At 43.8% G+C, this 18,243-nt stretch overlaps 2 protein-coding genes across 3 annotated transcripts in view; one reads left to right on the top strand and one right to left on the bottom strand.

The window, feature by feature from the left end:
• Positions 1–18,243, top strand: part of tstd2 (thiosulfate sulfurtransferase like domain containing 2) — a 225,189-nt gene that overhangs the window by 27,250 nt on the left and 179,696 nt on the right. The window lies entirely within an intron of this gene.
• The window catches only part of tmod1 (tropomodulin 1), an 80,761-nt gene that overhangs the window by 4,626 nt on the left and 57,892 nt on the right, over positions 1–18,243 (bottom strand). Inside the window, exons 7-11 of one of the 2 annotated variants that reach the window (XM_016996939.2) lie at positions 17,565–17,692; positions 15,665–15,772; positions 6,405–6,548; positions 3,836–3,980; positions 435–499 (exon numbers count right to left, since the gene is read on the bottom strand). In XM_016996939.2, coding sequence (XP_016852428.1) covers positions 435–499; positions 3,836–3,980; positions 6,405–6,548; positions 15,665–15,772; positions 17,565–17,692 — 590 coding nt within the window. The remainder of the gene's footprint in view (positions 1–434; positions 500–3,835; positions 3,981–6,404; positions 6,549–15,664; positions 15,773–17,564; positions 17,693–18,243) is intronic. The other variant, XM_003226551.4, reaches the window with a different exon arrangement.

Here is an 18,243-nt window from a genome sequence, read left to right on the forward strand (position 1 = left end):
AAAATCTCCTGGGTGGTTAATGAAGGTCCCCAACCTTGCACAGTTACTCACTTTTGCTTTAAAATTCTTCTGACCTAAGTTTATGGGCTACGTTTTCCCAATATTTTATTCCATTAATATTCTTGCAAAGGGATTAGTTTTCAGTCACTCAAATAAATAAGCAAATGGGAAGAGAAAAAAGCAAGAAAAGGATGAAGAAGTATGTCACAAATATGGCACAGGGAAAGTGTAAGTGATCTTTTCTTTCAGTATGTATGGAAGCTGAAGTTATCTCTAAAGAATAAAAAAACACCTGTAGCAAAGACAGAAAGCCATGAAAAGAAGCTGAAAGAAACAGTCAAAACAGTCCAAGTGAAAGCGCAAGGAGATGCTGCTACTTCAAGCCTAGAAAGAAAAGAAAAGTGATCGCCAAGAGGAAGGGGAGAAATCTATACTTATGCATCCTCCAGTTCCAAGGCTGATGGGTTATGCCAGAGGCCGTCGCATCGACGAATACGAGCTGCAAATAAGAACCGAGTCAGATATCTTCTGCACAGCTCTTACAACCAACGAGGTATGCTAGTAGCACAAACTAAGAACTGTGTTGTTGAAGGCTGTCATGGCCAGAGTCACTGGGATGCTGTAAGTTTTCCAGGCTGTATGGTCATATTACAGAAGCATTCTCTCCTGATGTTTCGCCCCCATCTATGGCAAGCAGCCTCAGAGGTTGTGAGGTCTGTTGAAAACTAGGCAAGAGGGGTTTATATATCTGTGGATTATATGTTTCCCACCCTGGATATTCCACAGATACATAAACTTCATTTGCCTAGTTTCCAACAGACCTCACAACCTCTGAGGATACCTGCCATAGATATGGGTGAAACGTCAGGAGAGAATGCTTCTGGAATATGCCCGGAAAACTCATAGCAACCGAAACTGACAACTATTCTTTTTCAAAAGAAATTAGTTGGGGACTTTTAGATGCTGACCACTTTGTTCCCCATGTGGCTGACATGTTCTATGGTTTAATATCAGACAAACAATGAGGGCTGCTGTGATCACAAGTGACAAATAATATAGGGACTGTAAAAGGCACCTCAGATTTTGCAGAACACACATTTCCTTGAATCCTGTGTTGAGAGAATGGCAACATAGAAATAAAATTTATAAATAAGCATTAAATATCTTGAAAAGGGTATTGTCCAGTCAGCAGTGTAGCTCTTCAAGCTAATCCTCAATTCTACAATTCCTCAAGACATAGATGCCCAGCACATGCTTTGCATATAGATGCCTCCAGGTTCAACACTCAGCATCTTCTTCTCAAACAGGTTTTAAACCAGATGGGTTTCAGCAGTGCTGTGAATTGGGCATAAAATGGTAATTTTGTTCGTATTATTTTAAAATCTGTTTTCCAAGTACTGTAGTTTCTAAACAGGAAATCCATAGCAAAGAAACCTGTGACCCTCTCCAAAAAATCCAAACCGTTGCTTCGAAGAGTCACATTTTCCTGAGGATAGGTTTCCTTGTGAGTCCCAAGGAATGCCTGACTTGGAAGCATTATGTGTTTTTACCAATATTTAACATTTTAGCAATGTTAAAAAGCAGCCTCACCTTCCTGCATTAGCAGGAAGGGGGAAGTGAGGATGACACACAAATATAATACTTTTACAGCTAAACCATTTTCAGAGAACGATCTTTAGATCTCAATATACTTCAAAGCAGCTGATTTCAAAATGGTGTTGGAATCACGTTGGGACAAGATTTTTTTTTTATCGTGTCAGAAGTGAATTGAGAACATGCTGTAAGTCGCTTCTGGTGTGAGAGAATCGGCTGTCTACAGAGATGTTGCCCAGGGGCCTCCTGGATGTGTAACTATCCTGCTGGGAGGCTTCTCTCATGCCCCCGCAAGCTAGAGCTGACAGATAGGAGCTCATCCCATCTTGCGGATTTGAACCACCAACCTGTCAGTCAACAGTTCAGCCAGCAAAAGGGTTTAACCCAGTATTTCTCAACCTGTGGGTCCCCAGGTGTTTTGGCCCTCAACTCCCAGAAATCCTAACAGCTAGTAAACTGGCTGGGATTTCTGGGAGTTGTAGACCAAAACACCTGGGGACACACAGGTTGAGAACCACTGGTTTAACCCATTACGCCACCGCAGCATTGCACCTCTTGTTGGGGCAAGTGGACTTATATGTATGTGGAACAGAATTATGAGAATGTGCAATGCCCATATTCAGGAGAGGGCTGCTGCTTCATAACTACATAGAAGAGATGGCAAAGGGACTGATGCACAACTGGACACCAACAGGGTGGGCGGGCTGTGGTGCGCATAGGGCACTCCTTCACAATTCAGTAACCAGGTTTCTTAGTATTGCTGCTACTTAGTTATGACCTTTAGAGCCCTAGGCGGCTCAGGTCCGGGCTATTTGGCTGACTGCATTTCCTCATATAAGCCTGCCGGGGCCCTGAGGTCTTCAGGAGAGGCCCTTCTCTCAGTCCCATTTCCATCGCAAGCTCTGTTGGTAAGAAGACAAGAGAGGGCCTTCCCTTTCAGTGGCTGCCCCTCGACTCTGGAACTCCATTCTTCCCAGGGAAGTCAGAAGGACCTTCATCCTGCTGTCCTTTCGGAGCCAGGCTAAAACCTTTTTATTCAGGCAGGCTTTTAAAGAAGGTATTTTTAAAGATCAAGTCACAGGATGATGTGATTTTAGTCTTGATTACATTTTGAGTCAGTCTTTAAGGAAAGAGTCACAGTGGTGCAATGGGTTAAACCAGTGGTAAGCAACCTTTTTTGACCAGGGACCACTTTGACCAGGGACCACTCTCCAACATTAGTATCAAAGGGTTACAAATTAGGTTTTTTTTTTACAACTTTAGATTCAGTTTGGTTATTTGGGGTGCTGATTCAAAAAATTGAATTGGATAGACAACGTCAGCTCTAATTTCTGATACAGAACTTATGCCATCCAGTTGTTGCCATCTGCTTGCCCACAGAAAACCATATTGAATAATCTAGAGCTGATGTGGTCCCCGCATGTCTCGCAGACCTAATTTTAGTTTTCATGGCCCACCTGTGCAGCCCACTGGTTGGGAACCACTGGGTTAAACCCTTGTGCTGGCTGGACTGCTGATCTGAAGGTTGGGTTGCTGACCTGAAGGTTGCCGGTTTGAAACTGCAAGACGCAGTGAGCTTCCGTCTGTCAGCTCTAGCTTGCGGGGACATGAGAGAAGCCTCCCAGCAGGATAGTAACACATCCAAGTGTCCCCTGGACAATGTCTCTGTAGACAGCCAATTGTCTCACACCAGAAGCGACTTGCAGGATGTTCTCAAGTCATTTCTGACACGATAAAAAAGCATTTAAGAACATTAACTGTTTACTTTAAAATATTAGTATTTAATTTTATTTTAATGTTTGTATATTTTTAGGTTTTAAATTTTATCTTGTTTGGTTTTATTATAAGCTGCTTTGAGTCTCTTTTGTATAAATAAACACAATAAACATAACAACAACAACAACAACAATAAATGCACACTGATTTACATTGTGTGAAAGGACCTATCTCTTGTTCTCATGCCTTTAGTAATGTTTTTCTGCTGCTGTTTGTATATCTTTCTTCCCCCCCCCCCCAACATACTGAGTGCTGCCATAAATCGCAAAAAGTCAAGTTCTCAAAACTAACCAATCAGCAAGAAGTTCCTAAAATAGTGGACAGCCACCCATCAACCAAAAAGCAAAAGATACAAGGCAAACAAATAATTTGTCACTTGGAGAGACAATATACAAACTCTAATTTATGACCTCCCCCTGTAAATTCATGTTGCGAAGGATGCAATTGGCTGAAAGAACTCACTCACCAAGATCATTATTGTTCATCATGGCATTTGCTGCCCGAAGCCTAGGGCCTTGCTGAGTGAAGTGATATCCAAATTTCAAGAGAGATGTGTTCTTTTCCAACATACTTGCAATCTCCATTTCTACTTTGTTACCTAGCGGCTGACTCTTAAAAGAAAAAAGGAGACAGGTACTCTTTCAGTTATTTCATATTTTATCTCCCATCTGCTTGTTCCTCCTTTAGAATAATTCACATATATTTCCCATATATTAACAACACAAACCAAAATCCTGCAGATTTTGTTGCTGATCTTATTCTGGATATCCATACATATTTTGTGAATTCCAGAAAAGATATTATCTGTCAGCATCTGGTATGATCAAATATTTTATACTAGTTTATCTGGTTGGTTTATTTTAACCCAGTACAAAGTCAGGCCCACAAAGGCACTAGCTTTCCATGGCAATGGGACTGTGTGCCCCTGTGAGGCAAGAGCGTATGCTGACTAATGACACAATAGGACTTGAGCCAAAGGAATCAATGTGTTCAGAAGTAAAAGGAAGCTGTAGAACATATATTGGGGCTGCGGTGGTGCAGCAGGTTAAACCACTAAGCTGCAGAACTTGCTGACCGGAAGGTCGGCAGTTTGAATCCACGGGACGGGGTGAGCTCCCGTAGTTAGTCCCAGCTTCTGTCAACCTAGCAGTTTGAAAACATGCAAATGTGAGTAGATCAATAGGTATCAATGAGTAGATTAATAGGTAGATCAATGGGAAGGTAACAGTGTTCAATGCAGGCATGCCGGCCACATGACCATGGAGGTGTCTATGGACAACGCCAGCTCTTTGGCTTAGAAATGGAGATGAGCACCACCCCCCAGAGTCAGATTCGACTAGACTTAATGTCAGGGGAAAATCTTTACCTGTAACATATTATAGGATATGGAATGTGAGAAGCATGGATCAGAGGAAGCTAGATATAGTAGAACAAGAAACTGAGTGAGCTTAAGTTGTGAGTGAGCTTAAGTTTTACATAATGTTTAGCCTTTGCTGCTAAAGAGTGCTAGTTCTTCACCAAACTATAAAGCCTATGACTCCATAGTAATGAGCCATGACAGTTAAAGTGATCTCAAGCTGCATTAGATGCACCCCAGGCGAGGAATAAGACTGACAGCTGGCCTTAGTATTTCTCTCTCTTTATCATAGAATCATAGAGTTGGAAGAGACCACAAGGGCCATCAAGTCCAGCTTCCTGCTATGCAGGAAAATACAATCAAAGCACTCCTGACAGATGGCCATTCAGCCTCTTTAGTGTTTACAAGTCTCATTTAGTTGTGAAATGAGGTTTGTTCTATGGATCATGGTAACACTGTGTGTTTTCCTGTCTTTTTTCTCCTGGGGAATCTGCTGTACCCTTATTTTTTTTTTGAAAGGCACGACCTTTCAGAGATCATAACTTTTTGGAAAACCAGGACTCTCCATAGCCTTTTGGAAGTGTAACCCTTTTGGAGATTAATTGGCATTCACACTATTTGGAATGATCATAACCTTTTTTTTTTTTAAAGTATGATCTTTCTGAGAAGAGTTAAATACTCATTTGAGCGAATCTCCTGAGTGGTAAATATTCACAAGTATTTATTAGACTTGTAATCTCTTTGAACGGTTAGGAACAAAGATATGCCAATGCAAAAAATATATAGCAGATCTTGAGAAGTGTTATTTCAGTTGCCCTCCAAAAAATCTACTCCCCCATAAAATATATTGGTTTTTTAAATCATGCTCTCAAGAGACCAAAAATAAGTAGTCTTTGTTAAAAGTAACATAGTTGATTTACTTACAAACTTCATGTATTCAGCATACAGATATTGGTTCAAAGTTTAAACAATAAGTTCTCTAAAGCATTCTGTTTTAGTCTCTTCTTTGTTGTATACAAACTAACACTCTCCTCAGTCTAATACATTACTGGACATTGACTCAATACAGACTAACTACTCACTGCAGCATACTGGCACTGACTTTACAGTAACACTGACAACTGGTTTTTAACTGTTATAATATTCTTGCTTCATATTGTATTACTGTTTTTATCTTTTATATTGTGATTCGTATTATGCTGTTGTTTATTTTGTCCTTATGTTGTTTAGGCCTCTGCCTCATGTAAGCTGCCCCGAGTCCCCGCGGGGAGATGGTGGCGTGGTATAAATAAAGTTTTATTATTATTATTATAACTGCATACTGTACTAACTGACTTCTAAATGGAGTCTCAATCTAAATAGTCCCAGATTTGGTAACATGGTCTGCAGTCCCTTCCACAATCTCAAACAACATAGAGTTAAGGGAAAACCGGATACTAAATCATATACATACAATATAGTAAGCACTCACAATTATATACATAACAAATAACTAGTATAGGAGGCTTGTAGAAGGTTGCTATTTCCAACAGTTTTAAACATCAGTATGCAGCCTACTTCAGTATTCATACCCACTTTTGTTCAAGCATTTTTAAGCTACTCATCTTCTGAACACAACTACATTTTATATAATTTTCATTTGTGTCTATATATGATAATTGGAATGAGAACTGATTACCTGGTTGTCGATTTTGAGTTCAATTAATGTTGTGTTGCACTGCAGGGCTTCTATCATGGCCAGGATTCCTGATCCAGAAATGAAATTTGATTCTACATTTAAGCTCTTCAATACACCGTTGACTTTTAACATTTCTGCCAGTGCCTTCCATATTGAGAGAAAGGTGGAGAAAAATATGATACAAGTGTCCGTCATCATCATCATTGTCATCATTATACATGAACAAGTGTAGGGTCAATACAGGTTGATATGCTTGGGACCAGATGTGTTTTGGAATTTGGAACACCTGTATCTACATATATGTACATATTGAGATATCTTGAATGCCTCCTGCCATTTCTCAGATCCTTGCATCTCTGTCCTACCTTGTGCCCCATTTGGTTGTATTGTGTATAAAATACAAAATTGGAAACAGACTAAGGATTTGACAGATTGAGGATATCAGGGACCTGATACATGTATTGGGGGAAAATACAGTACTGTACAGGAGATCTCTGTGGAATCTGCAAGGCACCTGCTTCTACCTTGTGAACAAATTACTGCAGCATTTGCTGAATGCTTCTGCCTTCAAGGCTTCAAAGGTGAGCAGGTGTCTGGCAGCAAAATAAGTTAGGATTGTTGAGCAATTCACGTTTCGGGATTTTTTTTATTGTGTCAGAAGCGACTTGAGAGAATTGGCCGTTTACTGGTGTGAGAGAATTGGCCTTCTACAGAAATGTTGCCCGGGGAATCCGACCTACAACCGACTACTAGTTAAGAACTGGGGTGAGACATCAGTAAGTGAGAGAAATCTACCTCTAGGAAGGGAAATTCACTCCTAGAAAAGTTATCATGGGGGAAAAGTTGTCTCCACTGAAGCTTTATCACCAATGCTTGTTTCTACAACAAGCCAATTGTCACAGGGACAGAAAGTGAGGTGAAATCTTCTGAACAAGAGCACAGCCAGCAAAGCAAACACTACAAGAGTGTTAACCCTTCCCTATGCTATCCAAAAAGGAGCACCGGTGGTGAAGTGTGTTAAACCACTGAGCTGCTGAACTTGCAGACCGAAAGGTCGCAGGTTCAAACCCCGGGAGCGCCGTGAGCGGTCGTTGTTAGCTCCAGCTTCTGCTAAAATAGCAGTTCAAAAACATGCCAATGTGAGTAGATCATTAGGTACCGCTCCGGCAGGAAGGGAACGGCGCTCCATGCAGTCATGCCGGCCACATGACCTTGGAGGTGTCTACGGACAACGCCGGCTCTTCGGCTTAGAAATGGAGATGAGCACCAACCCCCAGAGTCGGACATGACTGGACTTAACATCAGGGGAAACCTTTACCTTTACCTTATACTATCCAAAGATAGATTTATATGTATATTTGGTTATAGTGACACTTTAAAATGTGCTTGTTCTCACTTATATCCAAACTCAATTTAAGAACAAACCTACAGAACTGTGATGACCCATGGGCCTTGTAGTCCTGCTCAGGACATTGTAATTCCTGATGAGGAGGAAAACTTGGGTTTTTTACCTTTCCAGTCTGAACTGGATTCCTCTCAGCCAGATCTTTCCCAGGCAGATCCGGGAACCTTGCACCTGCAAGAAAGTTGTCTCCCAGAAGTATGTCAAACAAGCCCAGAGCCTACTTCTCCCGTGTTCTTGCGCCGGGAGTTTTGTAAACAACAGAGAAGTTTGGAATCAGCTTCGCGCAGGAGTGCGAGGATAGCAGCTAAGAATGTGGCCAATTAAGACTGTTTCTCGTGAGAATCTTTAAGGAGTTTAACATCTGGTCTCAGAGTTTAGCTTTCGTTTCTGTTTCCCAGAGAACTGCTTCGGTGAGAAAGTTAGACTCTATATAGGTGTTTTGCCCGCGTAGTAACTTCGCGGAGTCAATTCGTCAGCCTACGGAGCGAGTTGTGTCTGGACAGCGCGCTCCGATTCAAGCCTCGCTCCTGCCCAAGCCTTGCCTTGCTATCCAGCCTTCGCCTTGCTTCCCAGCCTTTGTTTATCTGCGGACCTTGCCTTGTTTCCCAGGATCAATCCTTGCCTTGTTTCACGGATTTTACCAAGTTATTCCACGGACCTTGTTCTTGTTCCTAGTTACCTTGTTCCACGTTCAAGCCTTGTTCAAGTATCAAGTTATTTCCTAGCCACGCTCAAGTTTTATGGACTAAAGGACCTTGTCATCTCCCCTCACTTTGCTTGGCAAAGTGAGTGTTTCGGTTATTGGATTACAACTTTGGACCTTAATATTTCTTATTGGACATTGCTTTTTTGGACTATTTCTGACCTTTCCTGAAAGGTCTATTTCTGGACTATTTTCTACACTTGTTCTTATTAACTTTATATATTCCTTCAATAAAGATATTAGTTAGATTCTGGCCTCTGTGTATGGTTATTGGTGCTCTGCAGCCTGGGTCGTGACAGTTTGACTCCGCCACCCTAAGCACCAATTAACCTCGGCCAGAATGTCCACCGGAGACGTACCTGGGCCGAGCGGCCAGCCGATTACCTACACCATCGACAAGGAAGAGGTGGATCGCATCCGCGACAGACTCAACGCCCAGGATGGAGAAATAAAGGGCTTGCGGGAGCGCGGAGTCCGCCTCCCGGCCATGGCGTTGCCCACCAAGTTTACTGGAGAAGCTTCTAAGGTTCATGTTTTCCGTCGCCAATGTCAAGCTTATCTAGAGGCCCGAGATGCCGAGTTTCCCCAAGAAGACATCAAAGTGGCGTGGGTTTACAGTCTTCTAGACGGGCCAGCGGCCAATTGGGCGACGGCACTGTACGACCAAGCCTCTCCACACCTAAGATCAGCGCAACACTTCTTGGACCACCTCAAGGAGACTTGGGGAATCGAGGACAATTTGGAGGCAGCCGGTCACAAACTCCGTCGCCTTTTCCAAGGAGACAGACCTATGTCTCAGTATATAGCCGAGTTCCGAGTGCTGGCCCACAATACCGGCTGGAACGATGTAGCCCTCAGAGGACAATTCCGGGAGGGTCTCAACATTGAAATGCTGGAAGAAATCTCCAAGGTGGACCCTCCCCAGACCCTCGAGGCACTCATTGATCAATGTTTACGGGCTGAAGTCATGATTGCCAACAGGAAACAGTGGGTTCGAGGCCAGGGCAGTAGAGCCGGGGCAAATCCCCCCGCTCCCGCCAGTGTTCAGCCACGACCAGTGTGGAGACCCCCACCGCCAACCCCATACCCCAGAGGAGGCGAGGAGGTGCCGATGCAGTTGGGCAATGTGCGTCCCAGACTAGATGCCGCCGAGAAGGCCCGTCGTCAACGCTTAAACCTCTGCTGGTACTGCGGGAACGGGGGCCACTTCGCCAGAGAGTGCCCAGCCAAAGGGAAGCCGGCCGCCCGTCTTGCGGCGGCGTCCTCCACGGAGACGAAGGCGTCTGAGCCGACTGGCACACAGCCGGCGGGGGAAGCCAACGACCGGGTGTAGAGAGGCTCGCCAACCCGGTCAAAAAATCCATCCAAGAGCCGCCAACCGGGGTCCTGTTCCTTCTCGTGGTCACTTTATGGTCAGCAAAAAGGGGACCCGTCATGATCCACGCCATGATAGACTCTGGAGCTACCAACAATTTCATCGATAGAGAGTATGCCGACTCTCTGGGATTACAATATCATGATTTCAAGAATGCCCGTGTGGTGCAAGCCATAGACGGCCGCCCCCTCAAGACGGGCCCCGTAAGTCAGTGGTCGGAACCCACCAGGATGTGGATAAGGGAACACATGGAAGAGATCTCCTTCTTTGTTACCGAGGTCCCTCATTTCCCTGTGATTTTGGGAATCCCATGGCTGACTCTCCACGACCCTAACATCTCCTGGTCCAACAGAGAACTGCAGTTTGCTTCACCGTACTGCCAAAACCATTGCCTCGTAGCCAAGGTATGCCATGCCACAGACACCGAACCCATCATCACCTTGCCAAAGAAGTACTCCGAGTATTGGGATGTATTCAATGAGAAAGAAGCCGAAAAATTACCCCCACATAGACCTTATGACTGTGCCATTGACTTGGTGGAGGGGGCCCCGATCCCGCGAGGGCATCTCTACTCCCTGACTGAACCAGAGCAAGAAGCTCTCAGGGAATTCCTAGAGACAAACCTTCGCAAGGGATTCATCAGACCCTCTCAATCCCCAGCCGCCTCCCCAGTGATGTTTGTGAAGAAGAAGTCAGGGGAACTACGCTTGGTGGTGGACTACAGAGCATTGAACAATATCACCAAGCGGAACAGCTATCCCCTGCCCTTAATCTCGGATCTACTGGATCGGCTTCGAGGAGCCAAGGTTTACACCAAGCTGGATCTTCGGGGGGCTTACAACTTAGTTCGCATCAGGGAAGGGGACGAGTGGAAGACCGCCTTCCAGACCAAATTCGGATTATTTGAGTCCCGAGTTATGAATTTCGGTTTATGCGGAGCCCCCGCAACGTTCCAGCATTTTGTCAATGACATTTTTCAGGACTATCTAGACAGGTTCTTGATAATCTACCTGGACGATTTTTTGGTGTTTTCCAGATCACAATCAGAACATGAGAACCACGTCAAAATGGTGTTACAACGATTGCGGGATCATGGACTTTACGCCAAGCTGGAAAAATGCGCCTTTGATCTACAAGAGGTAGATTTCCTTGGTTACCGCATCTCGCCTCTAGGGCTTTCCATGGATCCAGCCAAGGTTTCAGCAGTGTTGGAATGGCGGGCGCCAACTAACAAGAAAGAGGTGCAGCGTTTCTTGGGGTTCGCGAACTATTACCGCAAGTTCATTCCAGATTTTGCCCGCTGGTCCGACCCCATCACTAGCTGCATCCGTGGAAAGCAGCCTTTCCGCTGGACTGATCAAGCAGAGAAAGGGTTCCAGCAACTAAAGAAACTATTCACCTCCCAGCCAATTCTACAGCACCCAAATCCTGGAACCCCTTTTGTTGTGCAAGCGGACGCCTCTGATGTGGCAATTGGGGCTGTACTCTTACAACCGGTGGGAGACCACCTCCACCCCTGTGCCTTTTATTCTCGTCAACTAACCACACCAGAGAGGAATTACACCATTTGGGAAAAGGAACTACTGGCTATAAAGGCAGCCTTTGAAACTTGGAGACATTGGCTAGAAGGGGCCAAATTTCCCATTGAAGTCCACACTGATCATCGTAATCTAGAACATCTAAGAACTGCCCGCAAACTAAATCAGAGGCAGCAACGTTGGGCTTTATTCTTCGAACGTTTCAACTTCCAGATCCATTATGTGACTCCAGCCCAAACCAAGCAAGCAGACGCCCTGTCACGTAAACCGGAGTACGCTGCAGGACGCAAGGAGACCTTTGAATCCCAACTGCTACAACCCGAGAACTTTGCCACGCTCACGGTGGGGAACACCAAATCCATTCCCATTGGTTCAACTTCCCCTACTCCAGGACCCATCTGTGCTCAAGAAATCCGGGCTAGTCAGCAAGCAGATGCCTGGGCGCAGGACCAACTTCGCCAAGGTCTGCATTTTCCCTTTTCGCTTAAAGATGGACTGCTATGCTATAGAAATCATGTTTATATCCCACCCGGACCGGGCAGGGAGAAAGCGCTTCGTCTGTGTCATGACTGCAAACCAGCTGGGCATTTCGGACTATTTAAAACCATGCATCTGATCCTAAGGGATTTTTGGTGGCCCAAGATCCGCAAAGATGTGGAAAAATATGTCAACACCTGCCCAGTATGCCAGCGCTCCAAGATAAGAAGGGAGAAGCCCTCAGGGCTTCTGCATCCCCTTCCTACCCCATCTCGGCCATGGGAAATAATTTCTGCGGATTTTATCACTGACTTACCACCTTCCTGTGGTTTCACCACGATCCTAGTGGTGGTGGACCTTTTCACCAAGTTAGCCCATTTCATTCCCTGTGAAGGTCTTCCCACGGCCAAAGAGACTGCAGATCTATTCCTTCAACATGTTTTCAGACTACATGGATTGCCCAAGAGTTTGGTCACGGACCGTGGATCTCAGTTCACCTCTCGTTTTTGGAAGGCACTGCAAAAACTGTTGGGCATAGACTCTCGCTTATCTTCAGCTCATCATCCCCAAACAGATGGGCAAACGGAGCGCACCAATGCCACTTTGGAGCAGTATCTTCGCTGTTATGTAAACTATCAACAGGACAATTGGGCTTCTCTGTTACCACTGTCTGAGTTTGCCTACAACAATGGAGTTCAAGCTTCTACAAAAGAAACGCCGTTCTTTGCAAACTACGGCTTCCATCCACGTTTCTTCCCCCCTGTCATTGAAACTTCAGAAGTTCCCGCAGCAGAGGATTGGCTGCAGGAACTCACAGCGGTGCAACAACTTTTGCTCCAGCAACTGGACCAAGCCAAAGAGGACTATAAACGCCACGCTGACAAACATCGCCAACCGGGCCCCGAAATCAAGGTAGGAGATCGGGTTTTCCTGTCCACTCGCTTTCTGCCCTCCCACCGCCCTTGCCGGAAGTTAGATGCCCGTTTCATTGGCCCCTATCCAGTGGTGGCGCAATTAAACCCCGTGACTTTCAAACTCCAACTTCCGCGTTCAATGCGCATTCACCCAGTGTTTCACCGTTCCCTGCTCCTTCCGGCGGATGGTGTGCGTCCTGATTCAGACCAACCGGCCCCCCCTCCTGTTTTGATGAATGGGGAGGAGGAGTTCGAGGTTGAGGACATTTTGGATTCTCGCTTTCATCGCCGCCGCCTACAATATCTCATTGACTGGGTGGGTTTTGGCCCTGAGGAACGCTCTTGGGAAGACGCCTCCACAGTCCATGCTCCTGATCTAACCCGCCGCTTTCATCAGACCTATCCCGCCAAGCCGCGACCTCGCGCCTCGGGGAAAGGGCCCCAGTTTGGGAGGGGCCTTGAGGAGGGGGATAGTGTGATGACCCATGGGCCTTGTAGTCCTGCTCAGGACATTGTAATTCCTGATGAGGAGGAAAACTTGGGTTTTTTACCTTTCCAGTCTGAACTGGATTCCTCTCAGCCAGATCTTTCCCAGGCAGATCCGGGAACCTTGCACCTGCAAGAAAGTTGTCTCCCAGAAGTATGTCAAACAAGCCCAGAGCCTACTTCTCCCGTGTTCTTGCGCCGGGAGTTTTGTAAACAACAGAGAAGTTTGGAATCAGCTTCGCGCAGGAGTGCGAGGATAGCAGCTAAGAATGTGGCCAATTAAGACTGTTTCTCGTGAGAATCTTTAAGGAGTTTAACATCTGGTCTCAGAGTTTAGCTTTCGTTTCTGTTTCCCAGAGAACTGCTTCGGTGAGAAAGTTAGACTCTATATAGGTGTTTTGCCCGCGTAGTAACTTCGCGGAGTCAATTCGTCAGCCTACGGAGCGAGTTGTGTCTGGACAGCGCGCTCCGATTCAAGCCTCGCTCCTGCCCAAGCCTTGCCTTGCTATCCAGCCTTCGCCTTGCTTCCCAGCCTTTGTTTATCTGCGGACCTTGCCTTGTTTCCCAGGATCAATCCTTGCCTTGTTTCACGGATTTTACCAAGTTATTCCACGGACCTTGTTCTTGTTCCTAGTTACCTTGTTCCACGTTCAAGCCTTGTTCAAGTATCAAGTTATTTCCTAGCCACGCTCAAGTTTTATGGACTAAAGGACCTTGTCATCTCCCCTCACTTTGCTTGGCAAAGTGAGTGTTTCGGTTATTGGATTACAACTTTGGACCTTAATATTTCTTATTGGACATTGCTTTTTTGGACTATTTCTGACCTTTCCTGAAAGGTCTATTTCTGGACTATTTTCTACACTTGTTCTTATTAACTTTATATATTCCTTCAATAAAGATATTAGTTAGATTCTGGCCTCTGTGTATGGTTATTGGTGCTCTGCAGCCTGGGTCGTGACAAGAACCTATATTGTTTGTAACATTGCCCTGGTGGCGCAATGGGTTAAACCCTTGTGCCGGCAGGACTGCTGACCAATAGATCAATGGTTTGAAGCTGGTGAGAGCAGATGAGCTCCCTCTGTCAGCTCCAGCTCTCCATGTGGGGACATGAAAGAAGCCTCCCACAAGGATGGTAAAACATCAAACATCTGGGCATCCCTGGGCAGATTATCTTCTTTTCACAGATTCTCTAGCAGTGGAGATTCATATAATCCAGATAATCTGGGACCAGATTCTGGGTCATAGGGCAGACATTTAAGACATTTAAAAAGCAGCTTAAAAAGTGGGATAACAGGAATAATTGGCCTGTTACAAATTGGGACTGCTCAATGATGTGTATCAAGTCCTTGAAATTCACAATGCCATTAAAAAATCCACATTCAAAAATCCAGAGGAAGATACAGCATCCCCACCATCTCCACCTCTTTACTCAGTTTCAAATACTTTGAGGTGAAACAATTGATGTGCAAAAGAAAACGGGTCATCTGTAGTCACAACAGGCTCACAAACAAATTTAGTACACTTGTTGTCAAGACCATTATCTCACATGAAGCCCATAAACAATTCCACGTTTGCATTTTTTACATTTGCGGATTTGATTATTAACAGCTTTGATTTAAAATGCTCTCTCAAGCAAACTTTAGGTCTTCCAATATGACACTATGGTCAACTTCCTCCAGTAATGCTGGAAGACCTAGAGATTTCTAGAGCAAATACCTCTCTAGATTCTGTGGTTCTTCTATGGTCAACTTCCAGCAGAAGTTGACCATAGAGAGATGCTGGAAGACCTGAAAAGTCATAGATAGATGTGCTCTTAGGCCCCTTCCACATCTGAATAAAATCCCACATTTTCTGCTTTGAACTTGAAAATATGACAGCATGGCTCAGATAATCCAGTTCAAAGCAGATATTGTGGGATTTTCTGCCTTGATATTCTGGATTATATGGCTGTGTAGAAGGGCCCAAAAGTAAAAGAAATAGTGATTTCTTTATTTGTGATTTGCATTTTCACAGGAATGTCCCTAACCCCAGTGGATGTATTTGAAGTGAGATCATTTTGTATTATCCACCTTTGCCTTTTGCCCATTCCTCTTCTTTCATAAATATGCCAACACCCAAATTAAAAAGCTCAATCCTGACCATTGCTATACAAAAGCAAATCATGCCTGTTGCAGTTGGACTAATTTTCTGAGAAAAGTACAATTAAGACAGTATCTAAAAACCTTCTTTCCAGTTAGGAGAGTCCTTCATACAATGTGTGAACTTGGATAACACTTCATTCTCACAAGTCATCTTTAAAGGAAACAGTCCCATTAAAAGCTTCCTTGAGAAGATTAGCCTGGGTAATCTGTCTAACACTTACGTAAGCGACAGGGTCATTGCTTCTTGTTCCTACTATGCTGAACCTTTTCACATAGCTGTTGTTCTTCAAAGCCTCCGCATAGGCTTTTAATGTTGGTATAGGGATGTCCTTCAAAAGAGAAATACACAGACCATTTCTATGTATACTGTTAAGTTGGTGTGAAATTATACAAGTGAAGGTTATAAATGTAAGTTACTTTCTTTCAAGTAATCACATGGATCAAGCAAGACAAACTGGGGGAAACTGACTTATTTGGAGGTACACCCCCTTACACTGCAACCCAGTGCTGTCTGATCTGGCTGGTAGAAGAAAAGTACATTTTGAAAAACCTTCAGGGAAATGTTTAGGGAATAACTGGTGGGTGGGAGGAGAGATAAGCACTCTTCTGACTTCTACATATAATCCTGTAAAGTATCTGTTCTTCAAACTTCACACAACTTTGGCTATTTATTTTATTAAAATATGTATACCCCAGTTATAATTAGGAGATCAGGCAGGCCTGCAAATAGTATTAAAATAATAAATAAATAAATAAATAATTTTAAAAACTTATATTCCGCTCTCTTTCCCCAAGGGAACTCAGGGTGGATTCACAACAAAAGATAAATAGGAAACATAAAACAAACAACCATTATATCATCATCATCATCATCATCATCATCATCATCATCATCATCATCATAATTTATATCCTGCCCCATCTCACCAGAAGGACTCAGGGCAGCTTACAACATAAATAAATGCAATGAATAATATATCCAAAATTAAATAAGGTTGATAATAACATGACAAGTTAATATTAAATAAAACAAAGTAAACAAATTAAACAATAAGCAGTATAAAACATTAGTTAAAACACAATGGTTCCTATAAATTAAATAAAAACCAAAATACCCAAGTCGGCGTATATCCAACAATATAATGAGTGAAAACAGATTTTTATTTTCTTTAAGTTTTAAAAAACTATAAATAATAGTCTTGGCTTGAATTAATAAGGCACAAATACTTTGGCCAAGAGCCATATTTTAACTTGGTACCTAAATGAGAAGAGTATTGGTGTCAATTGGGCCTCCAAGGGGAGAGCATTCCATGGTTGTGGTGGTTAATTACTTTCAGCAAATACCGATTGGAAACAGACATTTGCAGAGATAAAATGTAGCTCCCCTTCTAATTCCATTTTTTTTTACAATAAAAGATTATTAGTGATAATTATTGGTTTATATCTGTGGTTCCCAACCTTTTTTTGAACAGGGAACACTTGACGAGGGACCACTCTCCAACATTTGTTAAAATCAGTTTTTGGTCAACTTATATTCAGTTTGGTTATTTGGGGTGCTAGTTCAGAAAATTGTATGTGATAGACCACATCAGCTCTAGTTTCTGATACAGAACATATGTCATCCAGTAGTCACCATCTGCTTGCCCACAGAAAACCATATTTCATAATCTACAGCTGATGTGGTCTATCCAATGCAATTTTCTGAATCAGCACCCCAAATAACCCCAGGGACAGGCCTAAAAACAAAGACACCAAGGTGCTCCAGATTCCAGGTGCCACATGGAACAGCTCCGCTCAGGGGGAGGGAGGAGGAGGAGAAGCAGCAGTCAGGAGGCTTGTTGTTGCGCCTTTTGTCGGTAGTCAGCCTCTCCCCTCCCAACATCCCCGTTGCCTCAGCACTATAAGAGGGCTTCGTGAGACCAGTCACTCTCGTTGCAATGGTGGAGTAATGGTGAGGCTGCGGACCATATTTTAGTTCTTGGGGACCAGTGGTGGTCCATGGACCACAGGTTAGGAACCACTGGTTTATATACACAGTGACATAATAAGTAGAATTGAATCTTGAACTGTGAGGTGGCCTATTCATTCAAAATGCAAGTTCACCTAAGAAAGTATTCATACCTTAATATTATTGAGATTGACTTCCTCCAGTTCTGGATCATTGTTTTTCACTCTTTCCAAAGTTTCTTCTACATCTGTTGAATTTGGTTCATCAGGAACAGGTTTATATTGTGTGGGCTTAATTATACCTGCATGAAAGGAGGACAGAACAATGAGATAAATGAATAAAGGTCTCCTTTTCCTGAGTAATTTCCTTGGTGGTCCAGTGAGTAAAGAGTAAGTTATCAACTCAAAGGACTGCCATCCCCACTCCTTGGTCTCAGCCCAGCAGCTCCTGGTCATATTGGCAAGCACACTATTTCTGTAAGCTTTCATTTTGTATGAGGAAGAAAAGGAAAAAGAAAGTCACGGACAACAAACAGGCCTATCTTTGGCTGTGGATAGGCAATCATTCTTTCTTGTAACACTGTTCAGAACCCAGCCTTGGAAATGCATAATTGAAACCATATCCCCTTAATCCAGTTTATGCAAACTGGTTTCATCCATGTTGGGTGATAGATCCCATTATCTACAATCATGATACCTATGATGGGGGTTGCAGTCCAATCCAGATCAGTCACCAGGATGAAGAAGGCTACTTTAATCCCATACGGAGTGCAGCTCTGTATGGAAACTCTTTTCACCTTATTTCTTGGTAGCCTTATCTTGCAATATGCTTTATTTTATATATAATTTGTCC

This window comes from Anolis carolinensis, chromosome 2 (genome assembly GCF_035594765.1).
Source record: "Anolis carolinensis isolate JA03-04 chromosome 2, rAnoCar3.1.pri, whole genome shotgun sequence".
Lineage (NCBI taxonomy): Eukaryota > Metazoa > Chordata > Lepidosauria > Squamata > Dactyloidae > Anolis > Anolis carolinensis.